This window comes from Centruroides sculpturatus, unplaced genomic scaffold, assembly GCF_000671375.1.
Source record: "Centruroides sculpturatus isolate CEXI.00-Female unplaced genomic scaffold, Cexi_2.0 scaffold33, whole genome shotgun sequence".
Classification (NCBI taxonomy): Eukaryota; Metazoa; Arthropoda; class Arachnida; order Scorpiones; family Buthidae; genus Centruroides; species Centruroides sculpturatus.
This window is the reverse complement of record NW_019384325.1, coordinates 299,818-326,239: the sequence shown is the minus strand read 5'-3', so window position 1 is coordinate 326,239 and position 26,422 is coordinate 299,818. Positions and strand designations below refer to the sequence as shown.

General features: G+C 31.0%; 1 protein-coding gene across 1 annotated transcript in view; it reads right to left on the bottom strand.

Annotated features, from left to right (window-relative positions):
* Positions 1-202: 202 nt before the first annotated feature.
* LOC111627042 (Y-box factor homolog) overlaps positions 203-26,422 on the bottom strand; it is a 54,630-nt gene continuing 28,410 nt past the window's right edge. Inside the window, exons 2-8 of the mRNA XM_023370591.1 lie at positions 16,265-16,328; positions 15,058-15,091; positions 14,761-14,988; positions 10,968-11,123; positions 5,218-5,382; positions 1,394-1,690; positions 203-414 (exon numbers count right to left, since the gene is read on the bottom strand). Coding sequence (XP_023226359.1) covers positions 346-414; positions 1,394-1,690; positions 5,218-5,382; positions 10,968-11,123; positions 14,761-14,988; positions 15,058-15,091; positions 16,265-16,328 — 1,013 coding nt within the window. The 3' untranslated portion in view covers positions 203-345. The remainder of the gene's footprint in view (positions 415-1,393; positions 1,691-5,217; positions 5,383-10,967; positions 11,124-14,760; positions 14,989-15,057; positions 15,092-16,264; positions 16,329-26,422) is intronic.

Below are 26,422 nucleotides of genomic sequence, written 5' to 3'. Positions count from 1 at the left end.
TTTTTTTCAAATATTTAATTACATTGTGTTGACCTTGAAAAGGGAATATTTTACTCCCATTTTTTTCACTTATTATTTTTTTTCTTTATTAAAATTACATTTAACAAAAGGTCAACTGTCCTCTGATTATATATATATATATTTATATATATATGACTTTTAAAAACATTTTATTGAGAAAAAGNACAAACAACTCAATGCAACCACTGGTGTTAAATGTAAAATGGTTGCAAACAATTTTCATATATTTTTTTTTTCAATGCTCCTAAGATGTTATCTTATTTCAAATGTAAAAAGCACAGTCTATTCTTAATGCCATAGAAGAATTTCCAGCAAAGGTTTTTTTCAGGCGGATACGGTACCTTCGGTAGGAGATTGCTCCACGGCAGAATTCTCTCTGGGAGTTAAAGCAGTCTGAAAAAAATAAAAAAATAAAGAATTCTATTGTTTGATCACATATATAAATAATTTATAATTTTCAACTGTTACTTAGACGATAAAATCATTTAAAAACTATTACACAAAATATCTACAATCTGAAAATTAACTAAATATCTAAAATCATTTCTACCAACTAACCAAAGTACACACTTTTTAATGAAAAATATATTTTGCTCAATTAACAAGTGTATAAACCAAGATATTAATTAAATTAATAAGTATAGAAATAAGCAACTCAAAACTCAGAATGTTTTTGTGTCCCAATGCTAATCTCCTGTAGTGAGACTAATAAGACGAATTAGCACTATCTTTGAATTACTACATACACATACCCAAAACTTAAGGCTAAATGACATTTGTATGTGAATAGAGAAAAGATACATAAAACAATTGCTAGAAAAGATACATAAAACAATTGGACACAGGTGAAGAATGATTAAAAAGTGCTTACCAAGATCCAGGTAGAGAGACCTGTTGATACAGACTGTCTACCTTGAACTGTGATGCAGCACTCTCAATGTCATGGTACGCTTGTTTCCAGCTGTTAGGTAACTTTATCTAGTTATCATCATTAGCAATTGTGTTTATCCTTAAGTTTTGGACACATGCATTAGTTAAATGAGACATACTCTAGATAAGCATTTCTCAAACTATGGTTGCAACCCAATATTGGATAGTGTTAAAATTTTAATGGGTTATAAAATAATACCACCTTCTGCAAAAATACTAGTAATACTTGTTTTACTAAAATATTCTCTAAGAACTAGGAACAATAAATGAATCTGTTAGATACTAAAAATTTTAAAAATCACCATCAAATAGTATATTATTGTTATATAAATTACATTATTGGAAATGTAACATACATTCAGTATGAAATTTTACACTAATATAGATAACTACTGTACTTAAATTTATCAGTTTAATAAATAAAATTAAATCAGAAAATTACCTGCTCAACCAAAGATTTATCAACAGCAGCAGAATCAGGTTCACCACTACCAACTTGTTCATACTGAGACTTTTTTTCTATTTGAGAATACATTGCATTGTCTTGTACCAGTCTGTCAGAATTATCACCAATAGTAGATAGATCCTTTCCTATTTTAGTGGCAGTGTCACTAGGATCTTGAGTTCTTGGACGGGGTGGACCTCTACGAGGACGACGACGTTGAGGTTGTGGTCTAAATGGTGGCCTACGTTTCGGGCCTTGATTTTTTTGGTCATTATCCTCAGTTCCTTCATTTTCCTAAAAAATATATAATTAATCAGTATCATATCAAAGTTTTTTTAAAAATAAAGATTACTTTACACAATGAATTTGGTACACAAATTGCTATAAAAAGGATTTAAGTTTATGAACAATTTATTCTATTAAAAAAAAACGACAGAAAATAAAAACTACAAAGAAATCCATTATTTTTTCAAATATATTGTAATTGCAATTTGTTAAAAATCATTTCATCAGATGGCCAAACATTTTAATTAAGATTAAAATTGAAGATCAAGTCCATTGGAGAACCTTCACCATTTATTCACTTCTACCATCTTGAAACATTTTGATAACTAACCTTTCTTTATAAGATGCTTTGGTCAACAAATTGGTCTTAACTACCATCCAGTTAAAAACATTTTTTATAAAAAAATTTAAAGTATTTTACAAATATTCGTCTCCAAAGGACAGCTAAAAATCTACATATACCAGCACTTACTTCAGTAGATAAAAAGCTCAAGTATAGTCCTAATATACATGAATGGAAAAAAAAATATCTGCATTATTACCAGCTCCAATTTAAATGTTTGTGTTTTTAGTTGAATATTTTTGCATTGCTTTTAAAGGGAATTTTTTAAAATTGTGGCACCAAAAGCAGCCTACAAAGATAGATCTGTTGTCAAAAGTTGTGTTGTGGAATAGTGAAAAAGTGAATAACTGATGACTGTTCTCTGAGAGACTTATTTTAATATTCAATTGCATTTTTGATAACCTCTCCTGAGGTCAAATTTTACTCATTCAGTAATTATTTATATAATTTTGTGGAAAATTAGGTATCTCTTATTTATGCAGGAAACAAAATTACTTATTTCTTTCATAAAAGATCTGAATATAATCACAGGATCTTTTCTATAATATATAAAATTCCTTAATTTTTAATTAAATGACATTTACATTTATATAAAAATAGCAAATGTTCAAAAATAAAGGTATTAAATGTTAAATTTGAAATGCAAATGGCAATTTTATTAATTTCAAAGGCAATGGCAAAATTCACAAACATTTTAAATTCAGAACAATGAATATTTATGTAAGTGATAAATGTAAACAGGCTATTATAATTTATTCAATTTACCTACAACACATTGTTACACAAGTGCAATGAGTACAGTTACACACTTGGTATCATTCATAACTCAACTTTGGGAAAACTGTATAATAAAACTATATCTCATTGCACAATATTTCTTAACAAATACACCTACAACTGCCATTTGCTTAAGATATATAGTATTCAATTATGTGTATCTTAACATTATTCCATTCTGGAAATCTGAAAATAGTCATCCATGAAAGTGTCAAAGACTTCGTCACTAAGTACCAATTCTCTCAAAATGACAACTAAATCATCTTTAAATCAATAAATTAACATCAATTTAGTGAAATTTTTATGTTTGAATACTAATCATCAATGGTACCTCATATCTATGTAACAAATTCTACAATTTATTAAATTGTAATGTACATTTAGTGCAATTATAATAAACTTTTAAAAACATTTTAATGTAATATGGATGCTCTATATTCAAGTTGTACATTATATATATATATATATATGCATATATAGTCACTTTAATCAAAAAAATCTTTTTTGGTTGACAGTCTCATAGCACTTCCAGTTAGAAAATTAAGACTTTGACCAACAAAATATCACAAAATATATATAAAAATATTAACAAACAACATGATGATGATAAAATAAAAACAGATAACCTTAAAAAACTTGGAATGGTTTATGAAATAGAATGTAATTGTAACAATCCAAAAACTTATATCGGCAAAACAGGCCACAAATTAGGAATAAGAATCAACGAACATGAAGCAGCTATCTGTCTTAAATATAATAATTATCTGTGGTACAATCACACAATAAACAATAACTGCCAAATTAATAAAAATAATATAAAAATTTTACATATTGAGAAAAAATATTTACAAAAGAAAATTGAAATATTGAACACATTGAAATAAAAAAAACAACCAAAAAATAATTTAATTAATATTTCAGAGGTCATGACAATCAACCCTCAATGGTACCAGTTAATAGATGATGTTTCAACATGTAGAATATAATAATTGTACAGTTTAAGATATGTTGCATTGTAAAACTCGAGTTTTGTGCATTGTGAGAAATTATTGTTTAGTGAATACAGGTTACCCCCATATAACATGAGAGTTACGTTCCAAAAAATTGTCGTGTTATGCGAATCCATGTTGTACGAAACAAAGAACTAGTGCAAAAAGGAGGGATTAGTTCCAAAAATTAAAAAAGCATGTTAAATTTATTTAAATTGGATTTATTATTCATTTTTTTTCATAGGTAAAATACTTATTATTTAAGTAAATATTTTACCAGAAAATTATTCATCCTATATGATGATCTCAGCATGAGCATCATCAACTGATAACAGTTTCGTTTGTTAATAGCGGTCACTCTGCAACGGGAGTGCACTGCTGTTTGTAGGCATTTAGGAATGATGGTAAAAGAAAGATGGCGGTGCCTGCAATATCAATAGTATCGTGTGGAGGAAGCTATAATTCTAAAATGAGCTTTAAACCCTTTTAGAGGCAAAAGAAGGGTCCTAATTGTAATTGTAAAATTTAACCATTAAATGGATTATTTGTTGAAAGAGCATTCAAAGTAGCCACGAAAACAATTAGAATGCTCGTGTAGAGTTACGCGGAGGTATAAAACAACACACCCTTTATTACATTTTATGTTGTACAAGGGTTTTGCCCAATTTCTAAACTGTGTTAGAGTGAACCCGTGCTATAAAAGCACCATGTTATGCAGGGGGTGTTCCCAATTCTCGAACCGTGTTAGAGTGAATCCGTGCTATAGAAGTGTCGTGTTATATGGGGGTTACCTGTATATGCAAACAGAGAATATCAACTGTAAGTAAAATGTATGTTTCTTCTGTTTAATGGCTTTGAAGTTGTATTATAGTGAAATAATGTAATGTACACTTATACAGTACTTTAATTAAAAAAACTGATGCACAGTTACTTTTATTGTAAAAAAAGGAAAAAGAAAATAGAATAAATAAATACTGGATAAATTTAAAGTAAAGTAAGATTTGAATTTTAGTGAATCTTTCTTTTATGTCATTGTAATTTATATTTTATACAAGATAGTGGGTTTTTTAATGTATATTTATGAAAAATGCAAATGTGAAAATGAAATTTTTATGTCGCTTTTCTACGAAACATGTTTGTTGTAAAAAAATTTTTACAATATATAAGTAATGTCGGGTTGATAATTATACTGTTATTGTTTTTTAACAGCACTGAAGAGGGGTTGTAGATTTACAACAACCTGAAATGCATTTGTAGCCTGCGTTCAATTTGTGCAATAAAGTCTTAATTTTCGAATTGGAAATGCTGCGAGACCATCAACCAAAAAAGAGTTTTTGGATTAAAGTCATATATATATGACTTTTAAAAACATTTTATTGAGAAAAAGAATTTTAACATGCATATATCAATTATAACAACACTGATACCTTATTAATATCACCTTCAACACCACTCTGGCTTCCTTCTGTGTCGCTTCGAGGACGACGTGGCCTACGACGAAAGAAGCGACGGAAAAAGCGTCGGGGTGGACGGCGTCCCATAGAACCTCTCTGAATTCCTTTATCTTCATCATGTGGTTCTTGCAATCCACCCTACACATTATAAAATACTTTATTTTACCATTCACATTTAATATTTATGTTAAGTTTAAGACAGAATTTTTTTATTAGGGGAAAAAATTTGAACAATTTGTAACTGAAACTAAAACATTGGCTCCATAGAAGAAACAGATTTATCTTGTTCTATACTGTTTATAAATCATCTAAAAAAGCATTTGATAATGGACATGCAAAATGCAACATTACAAATGTTGCATTTTGCATGTGCATTATCAAATGCTTTTTTGGGATGCAAGACTAATACTTTCTATACTTAAGTTTTTTTATAAAAATAAGTTGAAAATACATCAGACAAGTCAAATATCATTGGAACTACATTATATATCTTCAATCAATCAATCAAGAATATTCATCTAATACAGTAGAACCTCGAAAACTCGGCCTAATGTGGACCGAAGGGTGGCCGAGTTTGTAAAAATGCCGGGTTATCGGGAATGGGTTTAAAAAAAATAAGTACGAGTGTTTCCTCAGAAAATACTGTACTGTACTTGTATGTATTGTTTACTTGAGAATATAACAGAGAATAAACTGCCCAAATACCCTTAAACAAAGGAAAAGTACGTCCTTTATGAAGCCATAGAGCCTTTACTACATGAAAATGAAAATTAATGAATACACTGTGTACAGTAATTTACCTGATAAGACAGACCTCAGAAAAATACTTTATGAGAGCTTTTATACTTTTATAAAGCTGTCTATAATGAAAATTAATTAACTAAGGATTTTTTTGCCCTGCCAGGGTGTGGTCGAGTTATCCGGAGTGCCGGGTTATCGAGAGCCGAGTTTGAGGTTCTACTGTAATGCATTAAAAAAGCTTAATTCAATATCGTGTATAGTTATATACGATATTGAATTAAGCTTTTTTAAGTAAATGCATTTTGTTTTCTCATCTGACGGTATATTGTCTAAGCAAAAATTGTTACTAAATTATGTCTTACTGATGATAGAAAACCAAAGCATATTTATGGCAAAATACATGATGGAATTTTGCAAAATAAAAAGTAATAGCAGCAATGCACAGATTGTTAAATAGATATTATTCCTGAAACTGACTGATTATTTTTAATAATCAAAATTTTAAAGTAATGATGCTTAAATCAAATTGAATAATGATTTATTTTCCTTCTATTGGTTGATTTCTACAATTTGATAATGATAATGTGTCCAGTAGAAGTTTAGTTTTTGAATCTTTTTCAATGCAAATCCTCATTTTCATGGTAATTAGACAAGGTCTGTAGGAAATACACTGAAACCACAATACTCATGATTTTTGATCATTTGTCCTGAATCCGAAAGACTTGCAAATGTTCAATATACATCATTAAAAGAACAAAACATTATATTATATTATGTAATAATAATAATAACTAACAATAAAAAATATCCAGGAAAACTATGTGCTGCAAAAAAGTTCAATAAAAATTAAAATACAGTAGAGCGTCGATTTTCTGAAAGTCAATCATCCGAAAGAATTCCAGTCGGCAAATTTAAATTTTTGCCAGTGCTGTGGCGCTTCAATCTTTGGCTATGACTTGGGCTACTCAAATATTTTATGTTTTTTATACTAAATTAACATCTGAAGTATAATTTTTTATTATTTTTATATTTTTCAATATACTTATTTTGTTTGTACAAAATAAAAATATAATTTTTAACGATACAATAGTCTTCGTTAGGCTTAACATCGACGAAAATTCAATGCGAAGTGACACGCAACGGAGAAACATTTCAACATCGGATACGTTAAACTATTTTTTTGTACGTAAATCAGTTATCCGAAATATCAGTTATCCGGACAACCCCAGTCCCCAATTGATTCGGAAAATCGACGCTCTACTGTATTTTAAATCTTGTCAATGAATGAAGCTAGGTATTATATTTCCTAATTCTACTATGCCTGTAGGAAACAGGCAAACACTTAAAACAATAGTAAACAAACAAATGTACAAGTGCTCCCCTACTTAGGAACAATTTGACCATGTCTAAAATTTAAATTTTGTGTGAATTCTGAAGTTCTCTCGCCACTTATAGGGTTGTGTTGAAGTCAGTCTTTAGCCAGTAATAAATAATTAATATGGATTTATTTATTTCTACTGTGTATCATCATTTTGCATCTTCATGCAAATACTGCTGTTCCATCACCACTCGTGAGGACACATTGAAGTCGGTAACATTGGAGTAATGGAGTTTTTCTATATTGTTTGCAATTTTTATAAACTTTTATAATCAGTGTTTCAAAAATGCTTCCAAAACAATATTAAATCTAGCAGTGGAGATGAATGCAAGAAGTTTGGCTCTGTTACTGTAGAAACTAAACTTGACATTATAAAATCAAGTCCATTAGGTAAAAAAAAACCATGTTAGAAAACCCAATACTAAGTAGTTGCATTGCAAGCAGATAAAATGAGCGTAATGTATTCTATTATTAAGTACACTGAAAAATCAAATACTAAGAAGTGGTTATTCTCTACAAATGTACTTTCTAGATTAGTTTTTAGATTTTGATTTATGACAAAACCTCAAGAATCTAACCTAACCAGTTTGTTAGTAGTAGAGCACCTGTATGTCTTACGTTTGTCATCCTTTGGGGTTTTCAAAGTCAATGAGTCTCAAAAGTTTTGACCCAATGAAAATCTGAATCTGGATTTAATTTTTTACTAGTGGCAATTTAGTTCTCATCTGTCAGATTAGCATTTGTACAGAATGAATTCTATTAAAGCAACTGTATAGTCTTTTTTTGCCAATTTCAAACTTACAAGAATTTGAAACTGGTCACTAATACTGGAAATAATAAATTGCTGCCTAATATTTAAAAATACATTTGTTTGAATATGATGTTTGTTCTTAATTGAATTCCATCCAGTTTTAAACAATTCCAGTTTTTCTTCATAGTTTTCACTTTAGTATTTATTGTAAACATTTCAATTATTTCCTATTTCCTGTTATACAACTTGACCACTAATCTTCTAGCACTTTTATCCAGACAGATTTATGGGAGGTCACTTAAATTCCACAATTAGCAGACGTAATCACTGAATGCCACAGATAGATAGCATTGCATGTAGCCTGCAATTTTGGCTTGTTTACATTCAAGTTGTTGATGATCCCTTTATCCTAACTTTCAGTTCATTTTACTTACATTTATGGGTTTGAAATGATTGCATCAAGGTAATTTCACACTCTAACTGGTCTAACTCAAAATGACAGTAATAAGTTGACTAACTAGTAATTCCATTCAGACATATTTAAAGACGGACAATAAAATCATAGTAGTCATTGAGCTTTAGTAAATGGGTTACATTTCAATAAATTAATTATTAAATAAAAAATTAAATTAAATAAATTAAACTATGTAGCGAACACAGATAGTAAAAAATAATTCTTTAACGAGTTTTTCAATAGAAATGAACTAAAGTTACAATGACAGGTTAGTGTTTCAATTCAAATTCATTTTAAATCAAATTTGAATTGAAACACTGACCTGTTTCTTTTTAACTTACTTTAGTATTAAATTGTATAGATGAATAGAAAAGTAATTCTTAATTGGCAATACAAGCTTGACCTCTCAGTTACATTATTCTCGATTAACATAAACAAGATTAAAACCAGTAATTCCAATAATCTAGGTACAGTACATATGCTACTAATATTTATGCTCTGCTCCAACTGCCACTTCCAGACACCCACTCAAATCTGTACATTAAATATGGCAAATACTGGGTTTAAGTTTTGTACACACGTTGAAACCTTATAGATGGGTTTTCATTCAACGTGTAAAGATTAGATTTGCTGTAAAATATCAATTAAATTTCTATGTACAGAGGAAATGCTTTTAACATAGGAGTATAAAAAAAATTAGCAAATTAGCAAAAAAGTAATATTGCAGTAGAAATTCAAACACTGCAAAGCTGGAATAAAGTATGTCATAAAAAACAAACTTCTGTACCTTACAAATGAAATTCCAGCACAGTTTAATGCAAATAAAAACAAATGCTTTTGATCTACATAGATCATCTTCAGGTTAATATGTTCCAAAATGGAATGCAAAGAAAGGAACATTTTAAAATTATTTGAAAACTCTTAAATATATAAAAATTGCACAAATGTATATAATATGGTACAAAATAACAAATTCTGTAATATATAATAAAATATAACTATAAATGAGAATTTTATAAAAATTATTTAAATTTTTTTTATATTGACTATCCTTGTTGGTACAAATTGCTAGATCAAGCCAAAAACTCCTAAAAACAGTATGTTGTCATTTTGTGCTAGAAAAAAAAAATGGAAAATATGCTACTAAGTGCAACAGTTGTTTGAAATTTGTTTGTAAAGTGCATAGTACCGCAAAAATACTGTGATAACTGTCAAGACTAAACTACGTAATTCGTTAAAATGTTCCTGAGTCTTAAAAGTAAAAGTGATTATATTACCTGTGGTTTTCTAACAAATGATAGTTAGAGGCTATAAGAGTTAGCATTTATGCACTTTCAAACTGTCATGTTGTTCAAAATTGCTCTCTAGAGGCAAATTTTGCTTGAGGGCTGTGCAGCCCCCATGATACCAGTTATGATTGTAAAATTTATAAAACCAGTTAAGGGTTAAAAATTATTTTATAAATTCTTGTTTATACTTATATTTTATTATGTATTACATAATTTGTTATTTTGTACCACATTATGTACACTTGTGCAATTTTTATGTATTTAAGAGTTTTCAATTAATTTTGAAATATTCCTTTCCTTGCATTCCATTTTAGAACACATTAGATCTATGTAGGAGATCTTCAGGTTAAAGCGTTTGTTTTATTTGCATTAAACTATGCTGTAATTTCATTTGTAAGGTTCAGAGGTTTGCATTTTTTATTGCAATAGAAGTCTTAATCTAGTACCTTGGTGCCAGATTTTCAGAAATGATGGATTACTAATTTTTTATTTTCACAAAATTTAATGTTATATACAATTTAAATATTGCAGACTTTGCTGATTACTTGTACCAGTGCTAGCCACACATTTCAGATTTATGCATGATCTTTAATCATTGAAAACAACACAGTGTATGACTATACTGTGTTAAGATTGACCAAAAATCCTGCAAATATGTCAATAAACACATCACTTCACAAAATCAACATTCATGTGCATATAGCATTTTCCAAACATACTGTATTTTTGCCCAAGTTTCAGTATATCTTGTGGCTAAAATTCCAATTATTGGACAATTCCAGAACATCAACTACTTTCCAGAGGATGAAAAGTTACTGAACATTGAATGCCAGATAAATTTTTGTTTAATAAGACAGTACAAGCTCATTAAACAAAAGTCAATGCTATAGAGCTTCCAACTATATTGCTAATCTTTATTGAGAAATTTCTCAGTTCCTAAAGTTTATTAAATCAATGTTAAAGTTGTTAATCTGCTACTTTCCACACTATTAAAAACATTTTTCTCTACTTATTATTTGCAGTTATTGTCTATTTTTACTAATTTTTATAGGCTTTACTTTGTAATTATACTTTTATTAATAACATTAAGAATATTTTCTTTATAGCTACCTCAAAATTATTAGGATCCGTCATCTTTCTTGGAGAATCTTGAAGACCCCTGTAATAACGACGAACGAACGGGCGTCTTGGTCGTCTAGGTGGTGGACGATCATCCCTTTCATTATCTTCTTCTCCCGGTGCAATTTCGTCATCGTCATCATCATCCTAATAAACAAAAATTTATAAAAATTTCAAAAAGCATATGTTGGGTCAAATAATCTGATTAAGTTTACTTTATTCTAATTCAAAAAGATAATCATTTTACTTTGTCATGCTTAATAAATTAAGTTTAAAAAACATATGATAATTAGCTAAAGCATTTTATAATAAGTTTGTTTTGGGAAACCATTTTCAAAGAATTTATTTGAAAAGTTCAAGATAAAATTTTAATCTATTAAGTTTCTTTCAAAATCGGAAGATAAACAGAAATACTTTGAAACATTAAAATACGAATTTTCCTGTAACCCAATAAAACAAATTAGAAAATAGTTGTTTTTAATTTCATGTATTTAAACTTATTTTATAATAAGTAATCATTATGTTCTAAACATAAAACAGTCTTTATAATATAGATTTTTCAAAAATAAATGGTGGGATTTTATAAGATTACAGTAAAATAAACATTACAATTAACACTACAATAACACATTTCAGGGTGCAAAGTCTGATTTGTAATTCTATGTTTGTATGTTATCCATTATCTGAATGACATCCACACAGTAAATGTTGGACCCCAGCCTAAATTCTAAGGTAAAAAACAAGTCAATCATGCCTAACAACCTTTCATTGTAGTGTTACAATGACTATTGTACAAAGAAAAAGCTGCATGTTTTGTGGCTGGTGAAACACAAACTTGTGATTTTGCTGCAATAGCATTTCAGAGTATTTAGGAATAGCAGAAGCAGTTATCACAGGATCCCTGCTAATTATTCAAATAGTACAAGAAACACATGAAGACAGTAAAAATAAGCTATACGTCAACTATAAATTTATATTAAATTTATCAAGAGATAGAACCTAACGCCCAACTCTAATGCCAAACTGTCTTTTAATTATTATAATTTGTATTATAGCCGTTTCTAGCCTGATAATATTCAGCTGTTGGTGTATAGCTTTAAACGTATCGGGTTTAGTACAGTAGAGCCTCAAAAACTTGGCCTAATGTGGACCGAAGGGTGGCTGAGTTTGTGAAAATACCGGGTTATCGGGAATGGGGTTAAAAAAAGAATAAGTATGAGTGTTTCCTCAGAAAATACTGTACTGTACTTGTATGTATTGTTTACTTGAGAATACAACAGAGAATAAAAGTATGTCTTTTATGAAGGCATAGAGCCTTTACTACGTGAAAATGAAAATTAATGAATACACTGTACAGTAATTTACCTGATAAGACAGACCCTGAAAAAATACTTTATGAGGCATAAAGCTGTCTTTATCATGAAAATTAATTAACTAAGGGTTTTTTTGCCCTGCCAGGGTGTGGCCGAGTTATCCGGAGTGCCGGGTTATTGAGTGCCGAGTTTGAGGCTCTACTGTAATGATGTTTGATTATTAGTAAAAATAAGTTAGGCCAACTGACATGAAATGGAATCATGCAAAGAACAACAGCTTACACTATAACTGATAACTATGCTCAATTTTATATGATAAAGACTAAAGCATAATGCCCTATAAAATTCAGCTGCTACACAATCTGCAATCAAATGTCAAACCAAAAAGAATTGGACTTATTCGCAAGTTCCAAAGATTTAATAGTGAAATTTGGGTTTCTCGACTGAATTCTCTTCTTGAAGAATTGCCATATTTAGAATGAGGAAGGTTTTGATGCATATGTAACTACACATTCCATAAAAACATTCAGGACTAAAAAATGTGAAGTATAAAGGTAAACAATAATTTTTCTTTATGAAAATTAGAATCAATAGTGCTGTGCATTTGGACTCAGCAGTTCTGTATTTCTGTTGTTATTCTATAATTCTATTAGAGTTGAGTATTTCATCCAGCAATTCCAACATCCAAATGTTAACGATGACAAAACAATTTTATTAACTACATTTGGTTTTTAAAAGGGTATCTGGATCAACATGGCATTTCGATCTCTTCAATGCTATGACTACAAACAAATATTCTATGTATTACTACAGAATTACAATTATTAAATTATATAAATACTTACAATTAAAAATACATTCTTATAGCAACTACCAATGTATAACTGTGATAAAATATAAAAATTATCTGTAGTGATACAGTAGCGCTTATCCAATAAATTATCTGCTAATGATAAAATAATTTGCTATAGGTAGGCATATTTTTATATTTGTCATTCAGCAGAGTTCCTTTGCCTGTATAAATTGCAGTTGAGTACATGTATCCAGATGATGATTCGCATAGCATGTAAAATTTTACACCAAAACAAGATCTTTTAAGTGGGATGTACTGCTTCCAGGAAAGATGGCCTTTGAATAGCATTAAACTTTCATCCACTACTATATTTTTTCTGGTATATATAATTTTGGAAAATTTTTATTTAAATTTTAAAAAATTGACCAAATCTTATTTAATTCTGGGTTGTGATGGATCTATGAATCATATTCATCATTATTACAGAAATGTAAGTTTTTTAAATAGCAAAAATAGCCTCTGAGACATCATTTTCTGGAAAATAAGAAAGGAAAATATCTCATCCATAGATCAGTACATCCTTTCATCTAGAGTGTAGGCATAGAAAGGAGCTGCTTCATAAAGTAATTACCAGTATTCCAAGAAACTATGACATATCTGCTGCTACCTGCACAAGTTTTACCAAAATCATGATCAACTAAGTAAAAAATATAACTTTTACAGTCCTCACTTAAGGACTTATACAAACATCAATAAAAGAAAATCTACTACATAATCGGTCATGAAAATTACTCAGCTTGTAAAAGACAACCAATGGAACACAAGCATCAAGTCAGAATCAATCTTGTACAATTTAAAAAGTAAAGTTTATACTGAATCGAGTGACACTCAATTGAGCATTGCATCCAAGACTGGTCAGTAGTGTATACTCGATCGTAAGCATTAGGGAGTCAATTACAACTTAAATTTTCACTTCTTAATTCTGTGGCCTCTAATAAAACTTATTGAATTATGAATGCCATAGGACCTGTGAAGAACAAAATCATTTCTTACTTATTAATTCAATACTGCTGAGAAATACTAACGGTTAAAGGCACATTCTAAGAAGTCGGATTTCATACTGATCATATATTCAACTTCTTACACTAGTTTTTTGCTGGAATATTTAAGTTACTGGAAAAGCAAATATTTACATATTCAAAAAATTGATCAAGTAAATTAAATTATATTAATAAAAAAATAATCTATTACACATGTATTTTATAAATGTATTTGTGTATATAAATTCTTTTATAAAATGAGGATTTTTTCCTTCATATATACATTTTTAGTTTTAGTTTCTTTAAATAATATATGCAAAATAGATAAGGCAAATTAACTGGTAAAAATTTCAAGTCAAAACCCTAAAATTAAAGACACAGTTAATTTTGAAATATTGAAAATTCTTTTCACTTTCATATTTATGTTCAGATCTTATTCACTATAGTGAATAAGGTTTCAACATAATGCAATCAAATTGGCAGCATTAATAGTCAAATTATATTAATATCTAAATGTCTCTCTTGTAAAGCTTAGTCTAGAATACATTAAATTGACATTTATTTCAACCCATTATGAATTTAGCCAAAATATATATAAAATCTGAATATAGATCATGTATATATGTGTATATCTCTACCTGTTTCAACTGTCGAGATTGTGGCCTACGTCGTCTAGGATAATAGCGACCTCTAAAATTGCGTCGTCTTTCTGCTGCATATGGGCTTCCTTTAACATGAGCTCCATTAGGTCCAGTTACATTTGCAGCTTCATTTCCTTTCTCTCCAATAACGACATCAAATTCTACGATTTCTCCGTCACCCACGCTTCTCACGACTTTCCGAGGATTATTTTTTGTTATGGCTGTCTATTATTATTATTTCACACATTAGCTTATCATTTTTATTTTTAATAAAAAGAAAGTAATAATACTTACCTGATGTACAAATATGTCTTCTTTTGTGTCATTCCTATAGAAAAGAATATATTCAATTTAGCAGAAAAAAATTTAATGTTGACACACTACAGTTTCATATTTAAATTTTATATCAAAAACAATTATATATATAAAATTTTCCTGTTTCTTTTTACAAAAGATTTTAAAGTAGTTAATATCTTTTAAGAAACTGCTAATATTAGTCTTGCAAAAAAGGCATTGAGGATGCTTGTTTTGCAAGACTAATAACTGATAAATAAGACATACTGTTTGATTACACGTGTGCGCCTGACAGCACAAGATGCACTTGATTCACACCATATGTATCGTACATGCACACATTTTGTTCTACTCAGAAAAAATGTTCTCTTTCACGTTAAACAGTTTTGTCCAATTGTTTTTTTTGCAATATTAATAACCTAGTTGCTTGAAATATCACAGAACGCTGCAAAGTTTGCAACTGATTGTTTAATTAGGAATGTTTTCTATATGAGAAATGAAGAGATAGAAAAAATAATGGGTCAAACATAAAAAATTTGTCAATTTACATGCCAAATTTTTAAATTTATAATTTAATAACTTAAAAATAATTCCTAATAATATTAAATAAAAGGTATTAATTATGATAACTGAATAATATTGTTAGATAATAAAAAAAACTGTTGCAAATTTTCTTATGTTTTTACTGCAATAATGTGATACGATATGATAGTAAGAGTCACATTATCAAAAATAAACACATCAATCCATTGGAAATGTATTGGACTGATCTGGGTATGAACAAAGAGCAATAAATGTAAAATATAGTATTTTATTAAAAATATATTTATTTTGATTGTATATTGTGTTGAATTGCACTCATTATATGTAACACTTGTAAGTGCTGCACCCATGCAATTTCATGAAAATTTAGTATACAAAGTTTAGTTGTATGGCATCTGAGACACCAGTACATTTTTATTCCAAAACTAGGCATGCAGTGCAAAGCTGCCTATTACATTTTATGTTACTTGGAAAGTTAATAAGGTATTTTTCAGATTTTACCCAAATTTCATTTAAAAAATCAACTATTTCAAAAGTTGCACAGCATCCTACAGATGCCATGCAATGACTAATAAAGGTTTTAAAATCTGAAATCCAGCAAACACACTTTTTGACATCATAGCAGCAGAAAAATATGTAATATATTAAAAGTAATGAAAACTACCTGTTAATAAATCCATAGCCATTTTTCACATTAAACCACTTCACTGTTCCAAGCACTCTTGAAGCTATTGAAAGAAAATAAAATAAAATTAGATGAAATTATGATATTAAACTTTTAAAATAATAACAGTCATCATCCAATTTATATTTTTAATATATGCAGACATTTTAACATAAAAATAGCATTTATATAAATTTTTTTTATATGGAAATATGTAATATTCATTAATTCTGATCCAAAAAAAAGCTTTCAAGAAACTTTGAGATGAACAGTTCGGATAGTGAACAAATTGGATAACAAACACTTTCGTGAAAGATTTTTATGATCGGACAACGAACACTTTACTGAACAAACATAAAAAGAAGTGACGGAAAATAACGAATACCAATTCATTTTCCCTTGTCTTTGGGTAACAATTCAAAACCTTTCAGAGCGCGGGAGACATCAACATCGACACTCAACCGATACCAATCGGACAGTATAATATCCTTCTGAATTTTGAAACTATCACTTGTAATTCCAGCTTTTTGTTTACCTTTCTGACAAATAATTTTTTTATAGTATACTGTCGGACAGGCACTCGTTAAGTTTTGAGTCTGGGTTTATTTACGAAAGGTGAAAGCAGGGATGCACAACCTTTTCTGAAGAAGGGCCAAATTAGGATTAAGTTTACTGACTGGGGGCCGGACCTCCAAGTGATTAATGCGATGGCTGAGATTGGATGCTGGCGGCAATCTTCTTGATGTCTAGCGTAATGGCAGATGTTGAAACAACCAGCAGATTTTCCAAATTCTCGTTGGTTAACCTGTTCCGTGTTTTGCACTTGTTTAAATTCATAAGCGAAAACGCTTGTTCGCATACATACCATGTTTCCCCGAAAATAAGACCTAGCAGAGGTTTTGCTGAATTGCTAAATATAAGGCCTCCCCCCGAAAGTAAGACCTAGTAAAGTTTTTTTTTTACTCGTAACGGTCATCGACAGCAGGTTGAAAGTGGCCGTTGGCTTTTTGAAAGTACAGCCACTGATTGGTCAGCAGACAACACGCCACACGGCATGATTTGCATAAGACTATGGCTTGGAATCACAGATTTGCATAATGTTATGGCTGGTGATCACTAATTGGTCGGCCGGGAATCACGCCACATCACATTTGCATAGTGTTATGGTTCAGTAAGCAGTAATTGGTCATCGAGCCCGATGTAGACGCTATAAAAAGGTTAAGTTGAAGCAAGAGTGGGAAGTCCACTCCAACGGAACTTTGTAAGTTCACTTCGGTTTTATTTAAGTTCAGTTCAACATGACCGGATATACGTCACTCTCGTCTAAGTTCGACTTGGGAATTTTTTTGTTCAATAGTAAATGTGAATTCTTCATGGAAAAATAAGACATCCCCTGAAAATAAGACCTAGTGCATCTTTCAGAGCAAAAATTAATATAAGATAGTGTTTTATTTTCGGGGAAACACGGAAGGTACTGCCAAACATGCTTGCACAAAATCGAGCATTGTCTTTCAGTTTTGGAAATGATGTATCTGGCAGTTCTTTGTAGAATGTGAGGAGATTAGAATTTTTAAACTGTGATTTCAATTCATCACTGCACTGGATGTTTATCAACTCAAGTTGGACATCTGGAGGGGTATCTTCCACTTTCACATCAAATGGAGTTGAAAAAAGTTGCAGGTAGATCTTGTATTTCTGGAATTCACCAAACCTCTCATTGAATGATGTAAGGAGGGTGTTAACTTGGTCAGAGTAATCCATCTTCATATGTGGGTATTTCTCTTTCATGGCCTTGCAATGTGGAAAGTGTGTAAAGTTCTCTGATTGCATGTGAGACTTGAAAAGTGATAGTTTGGTCATAAATGCATTGATGTTACTTGTCAACTGAGAAACAAGTTGCATCTTTCCCTGCAATCTCAAATTAAGGTCGTTTAGATAAGCAGTAATGTCAGCAAGGAAAGCTAAATCACACTGCCATCTTTGTCCCTCCAAATTCCTTGTAGTGTTCCCCCGTTCTTTGAGGAAAGTGATAATAGGCCCCAATAGCTCCACAAATCTCTTGAGGACTGTTGCCTTGCTCAGCCAACGAACTTCAGTATACGTGGGCAGGTCAGCATAATCAGCATCTATTTCTTCAAGAAATGATGTGAAGAGTCGATGGTTGAGTCCATGACGGCGGATTAAGTTCACAGTATCATAGACATCTTTCAGCAGACGTTCAAATCCCAGCTTCTTTGCACAAAGTTGCTGTTGGTGAATTATGCAATGATACTGGACTAACTCCTTTTGCCTGTCCCCAAGGTGGTTTTTCAGCAAGGTGACCATGCCATTCTCACATCCAACCATAGATGGTGCTCCATCAGTGGCAATGCTGGATAGCTTGTCAAAGTCCAGTGCTGATTTGTTGCAAACGCTCAATAAACTAGTAAATAAGTCAGCACCAGTTGTATGTCCAGAAAGTGATGCCATGCCAAGAAATTCTTCATTCACAATAAAATCTAGTGAAACACTTCTAATAAACACAATCACTTGTGCTGTTGATGATATGTCAGTGGATTCTTCCACAGCCAAAGAAAAATAAGCACAGTTTGCAACTAAAATATTAAGTTGGCCAGAAATGTCTGATGCAATTTGCGAGATTCTTTGTTGTATCGTCATGTGGTTAAGACTGATTGTTTGAAAACACTGTCTTCTCAGGACACATCTCACTTGCGATGATAAGACACTTTTTTATCATATCGCCATCTGTGAAAGGTTTCCCATTCTTGGCTATTAAAGCAGATATTTCTAGGCTGGCTTCAACAGCCGCATCCAATTCTCCAGATTGTTTCTTGAACACATTTTATTGGCTGATTAGTGATCGTCGTAATGATTGGATTTTCCGTTTGCGTTCCGTACCTTGCAGAAGGAAATCATTGTGTTGGCTTTCATGATGTCGCTTCAGGTTGAATTCTTTTGGCACTGCTATTGTTCCATTGCACAAGAGGCAAATAATGCTGCTGTTCTGTTGCACAAAACAGTGCTTGTTAGTCCACACTTTTTGAAATTGACGATTCTCACGATCGACCTTGCGTTTAATGCCGGGCGCCATACTGTTCACTCTGCAAAACAATGTCTCGTTGTGCCGAAAATTCTGAGGCCCGCAATGAATCGTGTTTGAGATAAGGCAAGCTAGACTACCACGTGCTTTGTTCTGTATCCACTCTGACCAAAGACTAAAGAGGCGGGGACAGAAGACTATTACGCACACGTGGCCAGGCAGGTCTTAATTCGTTCGACCCCTGTCCGGGCGTCTCCACCATTTCTCAGAATTTGTGAGTCAGATCGTCAACATGCCAGGTGCAGGACACTAATCCATCATAAATGTGGTTACCATTCTTACCTAAATTATATTTATGGCCCGTCAGTTTTACCCCCGTGTTCAGAAATGAATCAAAAGTGATTAACACAGTGCAGTGGAAAATCTGAATATTTTAAATATAATTATTAAAATTGCGATATCTCGTTTCAAATTGGCACTAGAATCAATCTGTTTTTTTTTTTCTGTCCTAAATATATCACAGTTTACGACTGTTAAATTTCAAATAAAATAAAAATTAAAAATAATAATTTAATTTTAAATTTACGAAAAAAAGAATGTAAAAATAAAAGTAAATAAAAAGTTCCAATTAATTTACTACTTAAATAACCTAAATATATCTGTTTTCTTTCAAACAAAAAAAACCGCAGCTTTCTAGCTACACGGAATCATTTTACAACCCTCTTTGTTGACAAGTTTATGGCTTGACGCGGTTTGTAATAATTATTAAATCCAAAATATTTTAATGCAAATGGCTTCCTTTTAGTCGTAATGACTCTATTCCAACTACAGTATTAATTTTCTTGGTCCAACTTAATAATAATAAATTTGATGTGAAAATTTTTTTTTCTATTCTTTGTCTATGGAGAGATATTGTTGTAAATTATTGGTTTTATAGCTTTTTGTACATTCCTTTTTGAACTCTGGTTAGTTTTTTTCTAGTTTGAATGACATTAGGTTGACGAATAAGCGTCTTTTCAGAAAAGATTGATTCAAATTCGACTATACCAATCAGAATCTAGAATGTAAACAAATGCTAAAAAATCGTTATTTTCATGGTTTTTCAGCGCTATTTTCACTTATTTTTGTTATTTGACGCTATTTAGACGAATAGGCAAGTTTTCCGAAGCATAAAATTGAAGATTTCCCGCCAAAATAGAAACTTCCCGATAACATCGGAAATGACGTTCTAACATCATTTTAAAATATTCGATATCTAAAGCAGAAAGTGTTAGCTAAAAATAGACTTATTTATAGAACAATCCCCCATTTCTCACCTCAGGGAAAGTCATAAAACAGTTGGGTGCTAATGACTTTATGAAAGGGAAAAAGTTCTACACTTAGAAACTTCGAAAGAAGGGATTTAACCTGTACCATCCGCGGGCCGCATAAACATTGATAGGGGGCCGTATGTGGCCCGCGGGCCGCAGGTTGTGCACCCCTGGTGAAAGTTTAACTATCCCATCGGATATTTGTTAACATTTTAATATCAAAATTTCATCTGGGCCTTGCATTTAAATAATTTTTTGTGGGCTAGTTGATTTCTGTTCTCTGAATTTTTGTACGTGCTTTTCTGAACTTTTTATTTAAAAAAGAAACTGATAATATTATGGAGCCTAAAAAGGAGTGTCAAGAACTGTGTTAATCATAGAAACCAAGAAAGAGATAATAGCCAAGGTAGAAAGTGGGCACAATCTTAGATATGAAAAATATATCAAGAAGTCTCAAGCTGCTAATGGAGTAATGAAAATCACATCTGAGAAATAAAGAGCATTTTAGAGCTCATAATGAAACCTGAAACTGATCTGACGACAGAAGAACTCCAGGGATGTCAGAACAATGATCATCCAAGTGGTTAATGGGGTTGGGAATCTCTACAATTACAATACAGTACTGTTAATTACTTCCAAAAAATCCTGAAGAAAAGAGAAAAGCAATCGACATTGGAAATATTCTTTAACCCCCACAAACAGAAAAAACATGACTAATAAAAATGCAACACTGCATATATGTGTATTTTTACTATTACATATAAATAAGCATAGTAAAAAGTACATATTTTTTATTTCTAGGCATTTCTGGAACAAATTAATCAAATTCCCATAAAAACCTATGGTAAATTGATAATCGGTAAACAAACAATTTGGATAACGAACAAAGTCTTGGAATGGATTATGTTCGTTAACCGATCACCCACTGTACTTATTTTTAGATTTAGTAAAACCTTAATTATCCTACAATGTCAGAAGTGGAAGTTTAACAGACAAATATTCAGAAAATGTTCATTAAAACATTAAAGATATGCGTAACACATGCAGTTGATCATCATGAAGAATAAAAACATGTTTTAGCATTAATGAACTTCACTACAACAAGTTTCTTAAGGGGTCCAACAGATCAATTTTTATTTCTGAAATGAAATGTTTTCAGGATACCATCTATCATCATCTGATTCCACCACTACAAACTGAATAAGAAAGTCCAGAACAACTTTTTGAATGATAATTATTTTCGAAACTAACAAGTAAACATTATTATGACATCATTACAACACCAGGCTGCATTTTTTATCATAATTTAAATTTATTTAAATTTAAACTAGAACTTTGCTTGACCTTGTCATATCGTAATAGAATTGAGGCAGAGCCAGAAAGAAAGAAGCAATCCCTGCACTTGTTAGGCATAGAAGAGGCAATCATTGTAACTGCTGGCTATGGGAGACTTGCACTTGCCAACATGGAGAGGAGATCCAAGAACAAAGCAATCAATTGTGATTGCTTTGTTGTTGTTATGTTTTGTTTGTTTTTCATGCCTATATTCCATTAGGCGCGCACACTGCTGTTTTTATTTTGATCCCTAGAGCTAAATTCTGTTACGTATGCTCAGTTGCATCAGAAAGCATGGACATTGTAACTACACCTCTGTATATTAAAAACAAAGTCATGGAATCCAATTTTTTACTTCCTTACTGTGATTTTATATCGAGATACAGTTGCAAAATTCATCCTAATTTGTGTCCTTCACATGTTACAGGAAAGTAATATCACATCTTGCTGCTACTACCAGTGACAAATTTGGAGAACAACAACAACAGTGTTCACTCATATGCTTGGAAAGAAGTCATAATTTAAATCCCACACAGTAACAAATGCAATCCAAGATTAATTCAAATTTTATTTTAATACCATAGACCAAGTAGAATGGCATTGATAGATAAATTTGGTCATAAAATTATTAAATAATAAATATAGAAAATATAATTTAACAATTCCAAACTTGTAAAAAATATTAAATAACTCTGTTATATATTATAAACTATTTACTCTTTTAAAACTATATTTTTAAAAAATTCTATAATGGGAGTGAGGTTTTTTGCTACTGTTATTGTTGCTCCATATGCTGTATAGTACTTTATAAATTCACAATAACTAAAATTGAGTATTGAAACTCTAATTGAGTTAAATACAGTTTTTCATTTATTGTATCAATATTTATTAATCATTATTTTCCACAATTTCCCTCTTCTACAAAAAAAATATTTTAAGTTGTAAATGTAAGATGTGTTTCTACAGAAGTGTTCTTAGTATAAAACTGTCAAATTCTTCAAAAACATCTTTCCTTCATTCATGGCATGTTCCTACGTGGGTCCATAAATATTTTCTCCACATCCACTTTGTCTGCCATCTTCTTTTTTTAACGCAAAGGAATATCATTTACAAATAATGGTACTTACTTCTTTAGCTATGTTTAGTAACAACATTATTATTTTAAATACCAGAAACAAATCAACATTTTATATTCAGATATCTAAAAATGGCATTTACAATCAATGCTGAGACTTGCTTATCTCACATAATGCTTATGTTGTTATCTTTCTTCAATAAAAAGAATTAAAATTTCACAGGCATTGATGAGCCTGAATAAGTTCAAATCAATCTCAATTCTAAAGCTGTCCTGGTATTCATTTTCCATCAAATAATAACTATTTTCAAAGTTGCCACCATATGACATGGCACAAAGGCATTCACTGATTTGATTTACATTTAGCATGAGTAGATTAACTATTTGTTTATAGCTGTGGTTCAGTTGTACAAGTTATTGGAAGGGTTTACTAGTTACCAAGAACAGACAGTTGCCTGAGTGGCTGGATATCACAAGGTTTGCCCACAGCTTTAGAAAATGGAAAATACAGATAGAAGAGTTAGTGTTCTATCTGTATTTTCCATTACATATGTGTTCCATACAGATAGAACAGTTAGTGTAGAAGAAAAATTTGGGAGGTAGGAAGCTACAAATTTCAGCTGACAGAAAATAGGATAAATAGTCAATTTGAATGGTATAAAATGTACTCTTTATAGAAATTCCTGATAACATGACTAAAGAACCTGAAATTTACTGTGATTTAGAACAGGAAACATGTAACTTACACACCTAAACATTTGCAAAACAAATTTTTTCTCCTAATCCTTTGAAATTGTTAAAAATGCTTTTGTAAGAACCACAAAAGCTAACACTTTGTTTCTAAAGAAAAAAGTACAGGTGTTTTGTCTATTATATGTTCATTCAACAGAATTTGTATACCAGATTTCTTCAAAATGCATATTGTCCAACATAAACCTCACATTTAAAAAATTTTTCCTCTAATATTTTTGAACTTTTATTAAAAGAGTTTTAAACACAGAAATAACAATGTGGTCTGTCATCATCTTTTAAAGGAAATTTATAAAATAGATTTTTATGTGACTTCTGGTTTGCATTGGAAGTTCGTATATAGTTAATCAGGGCCTTCTTCTCTTAAGATCTCGGATTTAATCTAACTCCATTCTCGAGATTAAGGAAAGACAGATGGACAGATGACAGAAGGAATTTATAGGTCTACAATTTTTCAAATTGCAGCCCAATTAGCAGTTGACAGATCTTAAGTATAGAGTAAATAAATGCAGAATAAAATTAAAACATTTCATATGATTAACTATTATAAAATGGCAAAAGGCTTAATTTTGAAGGTAGAAAAGATTTTATAAAAATTGTAAATGCTATTAATGAGTAAAGTATTCATTAAGTCCAACCCCTACACGATAGGACATGATCTCCCTCTCTCTTTCCACCCCCTCAACCTTTAACCATCAAAATTGAATAGCATCAATCCCTCTAATACACAAACCACCTTACAAATTTTCAGAAATCTTTGACAAAAAGGCACAGGAGTCCTTGTTCACCCACTTTGAAGCTTTATTTGTTCACACACTAACATCTATATATACAGAAAAAAACCCAAAATTTTTTTTTACATTTTGACATGAAGGTTTGAAGTCCAAAAATGTAAAAATCTTGACATTGTGGGTCATTTTTTTGACTAATCACCATACTTTCCCTCTGTTATATAAAACAGCTGAAAAAGTAAAACAGTCTACAGTAAACAGTCAAGTGATGTGATTACTTTTTCTTTTACAATTTCAACACATCTTAAAATATTTTAACTTTCATTTTCATCCCTAAAAATTTAATATAACTAAATAGTCTTGAAAGCTATGTATGCATATATATGTAACTGGTGGGTGCGTGTGTGCGTAGGCACATGTGCAGATAATAAAGACACAGCAGAACCTCACTAATTCAGACTAACTGGGAGAAAGCATAGTCTGAATTAGTGAAAGCCCAAACTAACAAGGCTTTTACTCAAATGAGTATCATATGGTCCAAAAGTACACTATCTAAAATCAAATTTTACTGTGCAAGTTTATTAAATCACTGGACAACAATAATAGCATGCATAAAGAAAGACATCAGCTGTACACAAAGTGTTTAGCCAGCAGAAAAGAGGGAAAGGGAAAGGAGAAAGAGGAGATAGACAGTAAAGATAGATAGGATCCCTCTGAATAATGTACATACAGTACCCTCTATGTTTGATGTTGGCGTGCAGCTTTTAGCCTGCAAAACCGTAGTTCCCCGAAGAGTCTAAAAGAAAACCCGAGTGTAGTGAATACCAATAATTGAATGCAGCCATGAATAGCCAAGTGTAGAAGTTAGTGACAAGTGGCTATCATTAAGTAGATACAAGTCTTCCTACTAAAACTGAACATGATCACAAATCTTAATGTTACTTAACAGCCAGACAGATGGTGCAAAAAGCAAATGAACACAATGAAAAATTAGACAAGACAAACGGAGTGACAGATAAACAAGCAAGACCCCAAAATTTTTATTTTTATTATTTTTATGTATTTATTTATTTATGTTTTTTTTAACATTACAACACATTCTAAAACAGAGCAGCCTATTTTATTCTGTTCAATTCTGATATCATTCATCATTGAAAGCGTTAATTTATAANCAAACAAGCAAGACCCCAAAATTTTTATTTATTTATTTTTATTTTTTTTTATGTATTTATTTATTTTTTTAAACATTAAATTACTCACTAATAAAACTAACCTATTATAACCTAGGACGAACCTAACCAGACAACTAAAGCTAACCAACCCTAATCTAATTTAACCTAAACTATCATAACCTAACCAGAAACCAAGCTAAGAGTCCCTAATCTAACTTACAACTCGGACTAACCAAATTTAGACTGAAAAAGAAGACAGAAAATAAGAATTAAAATACAAAGTTGAAAGGAGCTATATACTGACAGTTGAAACAAAGCAAGGGAAAGCTAATTGCCATCCGTGCCCCCGGAGTGAGTGCTCTCAAGAGCCCCACTAAGAGATATGAATGCAAGTAGATGATGGAACATTGTATGCGTGTGAATGAGTTGGTGCAGGTTGCAAGACCAGTTGTAACCTTCAAGAATAGCAGCTCTCATTAAACTATCCCTATTTTGTAATTGTACCTATTGCAGTGAAAAACTAAGTGAAGTGGTGTTTGGTCTTCCTGAATATCACAATTGCATTGTGGATTGTCCCCAAGATTAAATCTATGCAAGTATTGTTTAAAGTTGCTGTGTCCTGTAAGTAGCTGAGTGAGGATGTAATTAGGGTAAAAGTGACAAAGAATCACAGTAGTGTCAACCTTGGGGATGAAAGTGTAGGTGAGCCTACCAGTGTTGTCATGGTCCTTGCTGTCTTGCCAGA